Genomic DNA, 10,662 nt, shown 5'->3' with positions numbered 1-10,662 from the left:
ATGGAGCCGGAGAATCGAAGAAATAATAATAATTGCCGGTGGTCAACATCGACGGATGACATATCTATAGAGAATCCGATTAAGTGTACCGGAAAATGTTGCCGGTCGTGTTCGGCGGGGATAATAGCCGATTGTGTTGCTATTTGTTGTTGCCCATTAGCTGTAGTAAGTTTTCTTGCTTTTGCATTGGTGAAGGCGCCGGTGATGATTGGCCGGAGATGCTTAGGGTTAGGAAAGAATGGGAAGAGGAGTCGACGGAGGCGGGAGGAAAGGAAGAAGAATAAGAAGATGAATAGAATATGTGAGAGCGTGGATGGTGGGAGTGAGTGTATTGGGGAGGATATGAATGGAATTTCTGGAGTTTGGAGAGTTGAAGAAGGATCATCGGAAATTGTATTTGATTTTGGAGTAGAAGAAGAAGATGACAATTTGAGTGGCAGATTTGAAGGAGATAGGATTTGGTTGGAATTGCATCAGCTAGGTCATCTCAGTTTTGGTAGGCTTTCCTTCACTGGAATTCCTTCTCTTGGTAAGGCCAACTAGGGAAAAAACAACTTCTTCTTTTTGTATTTATCGGGATTTATTATCGGAGAAACTTAATCATATGAATTTATCTACTGTAAACGTGTTTTTAGTGAGAATAGAACCGTGAAAAAAACGAGTTTTATAATTATTTATGAAATTTGAGTTTAATATATATATATTTAACTCAATTCTTTGTTTGATATTAATCATAGTTTAGTTGACAGTTTGAATGATATAATCTGAAGTAAATTATAATCTATAGATAAAAGAAGGGTGGGTGGGTGCTAAATTATTCATTACACTAATTAAATCCATTATTTTATTGGTTTTAAGTAATTTACAATTACTCATAAAAATATTTTAATCAAATTTTTGTATTCTTTCTAAATCATTCAAGATGAAATAAATTCCAACTAATCATGTTTCTAAACATGTTTTATTAATTAACAATGAATAAGAACTGAAAGTAAAATAATATTCAATTTATCAATTATTTTGATTGATTTAATTGATAAATGAGTTATGTTTTAACTCAAAGGGTGACATAAAAATAAAAATAAAAATAAAAATATTGGATTTGAATTTGAATTTGAATTAAAACATTTTAAATTAAAGTGAGAAGTATGATTTTGGAGACCATGTCTGTTTACAAAAAATGAAAAAACAAACAAATAAATGAGATATGATATCAACATTTTTTAGTTTTGTTACCCAATTCAATTTCATTAACTATATACTAAATAAAAGTACTGTTTATCAGCTTAAAATATAATTCAAATTATTAACAACTAATTATTTTTTTTTACAAGATGATACATTTTTTCATTAATCATTCGGATTAGAAGATCTCAAATTTATGAAAAAAGTTGAAAAAATGCATCAAGACCAATAGTTTTTGAAATTAATTTGAGAGTAACAAAACAAAACCATCCCCAACAACCAAAAAAAATTGTTAAAAAATAAAAGTAGCTAACTAACAAAATAATACATTACAAATAACATTACAAACATAAATTGCCATGGTTAGCGCCAAATCTAATCATCAATAGTCAAAAAAAACTTGCTTGACTCTCCCTGCAGTATCCAAGCCATAAAAATCTTTGTCGAGAATGCAACCACTCGATTCACATAATTCAAAATGCAAAATAAAGGAGGAAAACTTCAAAACATATCTCTCTGCAAATCAAAATTCAAGGATCAAACTCTTATGCTTAAATAACCATGATCAAGGCCTTGTTCGGTAGAGGTTATATAAATAATTTAAAGAGAAAAAAAATTAAGATTAGTGATGATTTGAAGTGGTTAGGATATTTTTTTGTTAAAAAAATTTAAAAGTATTGATATATATAAATAATATAAAAAATAATAATTTAAAATAAAATATATTTTAATATTTTAGTTAATGAATTAATTGATTTAATGAATAAAAGGAGAGTGAAATGATGTTTATTATTATTTTTGATTATTTGAATAACCCAAACCCAAAAAAGGCACAATTAACTCTTTAACAAAAATTTGATCAACCCTAACCGGTCGAACAAATTAACATCATACTCAAAGTTATGTCCCTACATTAATCATGATATTAACAATTTATGATTAGTTTAGTTTTGAAAAACTCTACTAATATAATCAAACTAGATAAACCATTACAAGATAATATAGATTGGATAGTACACACTTTCAAATTTAATTGAAATTCCAATAATAAAAAGAAAATGTTCAAAGGCTCCACTTTTTTAGAATATGAGTTTAAACTTGTATAAATGTGTAGTTGAGATAAGTATTCAACTAAAATTTGTAAATAATTTTATGAGATATCTTAAGATATATTGAATTAGTTTTAAATACTGATAATATTAAATTAATTATTTAGATCAAAATATACATGTATAGTAATTTGTAAAGAGTTCCAAAGAGAAAAACAATAAGACTAATGATATTGATAATTCATATTAATTTTGAACATAAAAATTGCTTTAATATCTCACATAAATACATTTTTTTATAAACCTGTAAAAGTTTTAACGGTTATACCATATATTCTAGAAACAAATAAACTAATTTTCAAATAATTTTAGAGGTGAAGTTTAATTTTCATTTATAAACATAGTTAAACATCAAAGGTATAAATCATAGCAAAGAAAATTAAAAATTCAATACCGTACATGAGATTTCTTTCATTATAACAAAATCTTAAAATAAACCTAAATTCATGACTACATTTTGAACATGTTCATGATTATTTATATATAAAATGGAACTCAATATCAATATAACATACTTTCCTAAACAAGAATCTACTTTTGATCTTAAGGTCTTGAACATTAATTTTTAGTAGCTCTTCTTACTAATATTTTCATTTAAATGTGAGTTATGATTGTGATTCTAGTCACCATATGTATAATATATATATATATATATATATATATATATATATATATATATATATATATATATATATATATATATATATATATATAGGAATAAATAATACTCTATAGAGGCATGATTATTATTATTATAATAATAAAAGGGGCAGCAAAAGAAACTCTTCAACCCCACCACCGGGCACCGGCCATGTGCATGAAGTTTTATTTACTTATTTTTTTATTTCTACAATCGATCTCTCATGACAGAAAACAACAGTGAATAGAAAAAAAAAAAAAAAATCAAATTTATGGTCTTGTTTTTTTTGGTTATTTGAAAAACTCAAACAAAATTAATTTTCCAATTAATCACTTTTTAACAATCACATCACTCATTTCATTAACCAAAATACTAAAATACCCTCTATTTTAAATTATTATTTTATATTTTATTTATATATATCAATACCTTTTAAGTCATTTTACCAAAAATAATTATCACTTTCTTAAAATTATCACCAATCATTATTATTTTCTCCCTCTAGGTTTTAAAAAACTCAATCCAAACAAACCCATGTTTGATTTGCAGAGTCCGAGGAGAGATATTGAACATCATGTGCCTCTATGTCTATGACTATGACCCACTTACACCTTATTATTATTAATTATTATTATTATTATTATTATTAAGCAAAAATGTGGATTTATCATGTTAAATGTTTTGTAGACTATTTGTAATTTTGTTTGATAACTTTAGATTACATTATTAAGTTATTACTAGGTAGGTTGAATAAGATTTTTGTTTTAGTGATTTGAACAAATATATAAGTGGAGAAAAGTAGTTAGATCAAACATTCTCAACAATAGTAATAACAATAACATTATGATTGTCAAACCATAAATCAATATTGAATAAGTTGATTTTTTCCTTTAAAATAAATTAATTATCAAACATACTTATATATATATATATATATATTATGATAAAAATAAGCTCTACTAGCATATAAATGTTTGAACACAATAAATAATTAAATTAAATTGTGCCTTTATTTTATCATTCTCCAGCAAATTAAACCAAGTTATTTAAAAATAGGTTAATTTGTAAATCAATTAAATAAATCTCATTTAAACGTATCTACTTATATAAACGTATCAACTATTAATTATTTTTTTTATCTAGACGTGTTTACTATTTAAATTTTGTACATTTAACCTCTTAACTAATTAGAATTATTAACTATATTTATATATATATATATATATATATTTAAAATAAATATCACATCTCTCCTATTTCCTCTCTCCTCTTCATCTTTTAATCATTTAAATTATTTAATCATTTATTAAAATTTATTTTTAATATAATTTTATTTATAATATAATCAAAATTTTATAATCCATACCAAAAATATTTTAGAGATAAGAATCATAAGATATCTTATTATAATTCACTTACAAAATTAATAAAATTGATACATTAGTTATTAAATTTAAATTTATTTTATAATTATTATTATTAATTAATTTTTAATTTTTGTAATTATATAAATCATTTAAATATATAATTATATATATAATTTTAAATTATTTATATAACTGAAAAATTAATTAATAAAAAAATATTGAATTAAAAATTGTCTAATAAAAACTAAATTTAAATTTAATAACTAATGTGTCAATTTTCTTAATATTTTTTAGTAAATTATAATAATTACCAACTCATCTCTTAAAAAAAATTATGTATAAAAGTTTGATTATATTATAAATAAATAAATATAAATATATTATCAATAAAATTTAATAAATTTAAATTGAATTTAAATAATTAATAGTATATAAAAGATGTATGAGAGAAGATATATCGAAATAATAAATGGAGATGCTTATTGTACTTATGAAAACGAGAAAGTTTCACGTGCGATACACGTATAAAAATATATTTTTACAACGTCCGCATTTATCAAATTTGATGTTGAAGTTAAAATATAAAGTGTTATTAGCCTAATTGGTTAAAAAATTGTACTTGTTTTTGTTAGGTTGCGAGTTTGAAACATATCTATAGATTTTTTAATTTTATTTTTAACCGTTTTAAGTTTATGAGCGAGTCAACCTAAAATCCGACCCAAATATTTATTTACTCTTACATATATATCCAAATTAACCAAAACTTTCGACCCGGCAATCCGGACACTTTCAAAATTAAGCATCATTATATATATAAATTCAGTTAGTTAAAAATGTCTCGCGTTCATCAAATTTGGTGTTGAATTTAAAATATAATGTGTTATTAGACTAGTTTGTTAAAGAGTTGTACTTGTTTGGTTAGGTTGCGAGTTCGAAACTTATCTATAGCATTTTAAATTTTATTTTTAACCGTTTTAAGTTTATGGGCGGGTCAACCCAGAATCCGACTCAAATATCTATTTACTCTCACATATATATTCAAATTAACCAAAACTCTCGACCCGATAATCCAGACACTTTCAAAATTAAGCATAACACGTACGCCGCTCTTGTTTCCTTCGTCCTAGACAGGTAAACAACTTCATCAGTAGATGACAGGATACTCTCATCTAAACACCTCTTTTTGGTCTTCTTGGACTTGGTGAGTTTCTCATTAAGCTCATGCGGTCTTCCTCTGAAAGCACGATCGTCAAGCACGATCGCGAAGTTCTTCAGATCAATCTTCCCGTAGAGAGACTCTGGTTCAGCAGTCGGATCATGAGTTTGCATTGGACGAGAATCTGTAAGAACAAGACTTGAATTGGCTCTGTATTCAAGAACATACACCCTAACATGCAGATTCATACCAAAACTTCACAATAGATTTAATTACAATTTTTTTTTTTTTTTTACTTTTTCCTTGTATCATCCTCAATCATTTCTTAATAAATAAAATAAAATTTCAAAATTTAAAACATCAAATATAATCATATATTTATAAATTTAATATATTTTTTAATAATATTCAATTTTAACAATTTAAATATTTATATTATTATTATAAATATTTAAATTAATACTTAAAAATATTATTTAATTAAATAAAAACATAGTTAAAACTTAATTAATTAAAATAATAAAAGTTGAAATACAATATAATTTTATTATATTTAAAAAATATTATATAAAAATTTAGTTTATAAAATAATTTAAATATTATTAATTACAATTAATTAAAAATTATAATAAAAATTATTTTATAATTTTAATTTTAAATTTTAATTTCTAAATAATTAACCAATATATTTTTTTTATTTTAATTAAATTTTAAATATATTTCTAAATTATTTATATAATTTAATACAGCGCTTTATATAATTAATAAAATTATTTAAATGATATATTTGATATATATATATCTTTTGTTTAAATTCTCAAATATATAAATTAAGTATTTATAAAAAAAATATTTTTAATTACACTAAAAATAATTTTTAATAAATTAATAAAATCAATTTTTTATTATATAATACAAAATCAATTATAATATATTATTAACTTATATATTTTTAATAAAAACATAAAAATTTATTCTAAATTATTTATATTATTATATAAACAATTTAAATAATTAATAATGAAATTATTAAATAATATATTTAATATATATTTGAAATAAATAATTAATAATGAAATTATTAAATAATATATTTAATATATATTTGAAATGAATGAGTTATTATAATAATTAATATAAATAAATAAAATATTAAACATATTTAAAAAATTATTTTAATATTTATAATTTATTTTTTATATAAAATTATAATTTTATTTTAGTTATATAAAATTTTGAATTATTTTATTTTTAATTAATAAAAAATATTTAAATTATAATTAATATATATATTAAATAAAATTATTTAATATATATGTAAAAGTTATTTATATAATTAATAAAGAAATTAATTTTTTTAAATTATAATTTTAGTTTAGTAATATGAAAATTTTAATTATATTATTTTTAATTTATAAAAAAATTATTTAAATTATCATAAATATATGTTTTATTTTTTATATTAAATATATATAATCAAAATTTATAATATAAATAAATTATTTTTCAATAAAATAAAAAAAAATTATTTAAAAAAAACAAATATTCATAATTTTTTATATATTTATCAATTATAATATATTTATTTAATACAACCTAAAATTTAATTATTTAAATTACATATTTATAATTTTAGTAAAATATATTAGTTTTTAAATTAATTCAAATTTAAGTAAGTAGATATTTAGAGTTTTTGAAGGAGAAATCATCTTTACTTATGTTATCCAATAAAAAAATATTGAAGAAATATAAAAAATAATAATTTATTATTAATTATATTTTAAATTTAATTATTTATTTTATATTTCTATATATTTATATATTTTAATTATTATTTTTATAAATTTAATTATTTATATTTTAATATATATTTAAGTATTAACTTAATTATTTTTAATAAAATTAAATTATTTAAAAAAAAACTAAATATTATTTTTTACAACAAAAATATAAATTAATTTATTTATTAAAATATAAAAAATGTTATTTTTAAAAATTAATTCAAATATATATGAATATCCATTATTTCATAATTATTTAATAACTGTAATCATGACTCAATTTAAATGTTTTTTATTTATTTTTTTACATTTTACAATATAACTTCGTAAATTTAATTATTTATATTATATATATATTTCAATTATTTTTTTTTATAAATTTCATTATTTATATTTTATTTTTAATTTCATTACTTTTATAAAATATACATATTTAATAAAATAAAAATAATAATAAATTAAAATTAATTTAAATTTATATAATACTCCATTTTCCATAATATATGATAAAATGTAAATCAATTGCAAACTAAATTTTTATTAATATTTTATTTTTAAATTTAACCGTTATAACTTATTATTAAATACATCCAAAATTTAATTTTTTATATTATATATATATATATATTATTTTTATAAATTTAATTATTTATATTTTAACAAATATTTAAGAATTCACTTAATTATTTTTTCATTAACAACTATTTATTTTGTTTAATATAAAGAAAATGAATTAATTCCCATTAATTTTTACTGTTCAATTCCTAAATTAATAGGATTTATAATTGATAGTTAGGGGTTATTTTGATTTTACAAATAAAAGGGAGTTAATGATCCTTATTTTTTTCTTATATTTTGTTTATACTATTTATAAAAAAACTTTGTAGTAATAAAAAAAGTTTGGTTTTACATTTCTCTATTCTAACCAATGGTATCATAGCTTAAAGACTCAAAAACACGAGGGAATCAAATTGTGAGCTTAAAGTAAGAAATTGAGCATTGATCTTGATTAATCAAAATTTTTTTAGAGCAAATAAGATAGTAGAGAAATGGCAAATGAAAGAATGGATGTTAATGCAAGAATCTCTAGCTTTGAAAGTCTCCACTACGATCACTAGAGCGAATTAAAGGAAAACTTACTTCGCTCCAAAAGTCGGTGGGATTTAGTATAAATAGGATTTGAGGCGCTCGACGATCCAACAACTAGTGAAACCATAACCAAATTTAACAAGATGAAGATTAAAGACGGTAAGGTGAAGAACTATCTGTAGCAAGCATTGAATCGTGCGACATTTTAGCAAATATTGGACAGAAGTACCTCCAAAATCATATGGAACTCTTTGAAGAGAAAGTATGAAGGTAAGGGGAAGGTAAAATGATCACTTCATAATACTCTACTTAGATAATTCGAAATACTTGAGAGATGATAAATGACTATTTTGTTAGAGTTGTAGTAGTAACCAATAAGATGAGAAGTAATTGTGAAATGATAGAAGAATCTACTTTAGTAGAAAATATCTTGAGAACATTAATAGAGAGGTTCATATATGTTGTGGTGGACAAGAAGCCAAGGACACTCGTCATGAACTTCAAAGTTCTTTAGATGTTATAACCCCCAAGAATAGGCTTCTCTCTATAGCCTAGCATGTGTCGCAATACGCGTGTAATTGGTTTGTGTGTCAGACTTCATTTAAAAGAAAATATTATTTTAAAAGACTTTTAAAATAATGCCTAAGAGCTTTTCGAATTAATTATGTAAAAATAATTAATTTGGTTCAAATTTTAATAATTTGGGGTCCAAATAATAATTTGGCCAAAATCCAATTTAAATTAGTTAAACATAACTAATTTAAAAGATTATTTATTTGAAATCAGAGTCGCCAAATAATTTATGAAAATTAATAAAATGATACGTGTATAAACGTATTTATACCATAATTTCTGTAAGGGTTCGAACTTGGTTACGCTCGGAAAAGGGCTTTCGCTCTATGTCCTTTGTGCCTGCCAAATGACGGTTTTTTTTTAAATAAACAAAGTGTGGCTATTTAAAATTTATTTATAAAATTTATTTTCTTTAATTAGTAGTCTAGGAGTCCTAAACAAAGATATGTTTAGATTGCGTAAATAATTATACAAAATTATTTAGAATGACGACCTGCGATTGTGTTGATATAATACTAAGTAAAAACTATGAAAAATATTAGAAAAGTGTTAGAACTTAAAAATAAATTCTAAATATGACTTTAGCCAAAATATTGGTTTAGGAAATATCTTGAAAATATTAAAATATTATTTTCTGACCTTTCAGGATTATTTGAAAATGGATTTGGATTCTAAAATTACAAAAATAATTTTAGATTTGGGTCTTAGGATCCGAGTCCTAGGGTCTTGGTTTAGTTTTAGGATTTGGGCTCGGACGAGCTCAGTCTAGACCGGGGTGGTCTGGACTAGGGCTCAAGCGCATGGGTCCTTAGATCCGGCTCTGTCCCCGGGCTGGGACGCTCGGTACCAAGTTAAGTTCATCGGTCTAGGTCCTCGATCATAGGGTTAGATAGTTTTTGGTCCAAGGGTTAGAGGTACTTGGTCCTAAGTTAGGATAGAACTCAGTCCTAGGTTAGAAAATCGATCATAGGCTAAAAAGTGTGCTCCGTCCTAAGCTAGAAAACTCGGTCGGGTTTCTCGGTTCTAGGTCTTGGGTATCGATCATGAGGCTCGGTCATTCCTCAAGACATCGGTCGTGACCCTCAGTTCTAGCTCAAGAACACCGGTCCTTAGACTCGGTCCGGGCCAAAGATCATCAGTCCTGTTTCTTGGTAACTAACATTTTTATATTGAAAAAATAATTAAAAATAATTAAAAATAAATTAATCATTTTAATTATTTATCTACATTTGTTATTTAACACAATATATCAATAATTTTATTATATTATATATATATATATATATATATATATATATATATATAAACAATTTTTAAAATTATATATTATATATAACAATCTGTTTAAAACTTAATTTGCCAATATATTTAAATGAAAATAAATTATTATTTTTTTATTATTTATCTATAATTTATATTTGACACAAAACGATAAATAATATTTTTATATTGAAAATATAGTTTTAGTTTATTAATAAAAATGGTCTAATGTTATATGAGAATATTATAAAAAAAAAATTAAAAAATCAAAATTTTGAAATTTTATTAGCATATGGTTAAAATGATTATCTTTCACACTCAAAGTTTGAATCCTTGTAAATGCAAATTTAAGTAAATTATATTTGTGGACAAGAGACACACACTCGAGACAAAACTTCAAATTCTTACAAATGTAAATTTAAGTAAACTAGGAAGATCCCCGTGCGATGTACACGAATAAAAATATATTGTTACAACGTCCCGCGTTCATCAAATTTGGTGT

General features: G+C 22.4%; 1 protein-coding gene across 1 annotated transcript; it reads left to right on the top strand.

Moving 5' to 3' along the window:
* On the top strand, window positions 1–571 carry LOC124930057. Its single transcript, XM_047470427.1, has one exon. It carries the CDS (start codon window positions 1–3, stop codon window positions 541–543), a length of 543 nt encoding a protein of 180 aa, XP_047326383.1. The 3' UTR covers window positions 544–571.
* Window positions 572–10,662: the final 10,091 nt, after the last annotated feature.

Source organism: Impatiens glandulifera, chromosome 1, assembly GCF_907164915.1.
Source record: "Impatiens glandulifera chromosome 1, dImpGla2.1, whole genome shotgun sequence".
Lineage (NCBI taxonomy): Eukaryota > Viridiplantae > Streptophyta > Magnoliopsida > Ericales > Balsaminaceae > Impatiens > Impatiens glandulifera.
The sequence above is the reverse complement of the archived record's forward strand: the minus strand, read 5'-3'. Positions and strand labels throughout refer to the sequence as shown.

What these genes read in the sequence shown, in the direction of transcription:
- LOC124930057 (XM_047470427.1), top strand. Translation starts at nt 1, where the DNA reads ATGGAGCCGGAGAATCGAAGAAATAATAATAATTGCCGGTGGTCAACA.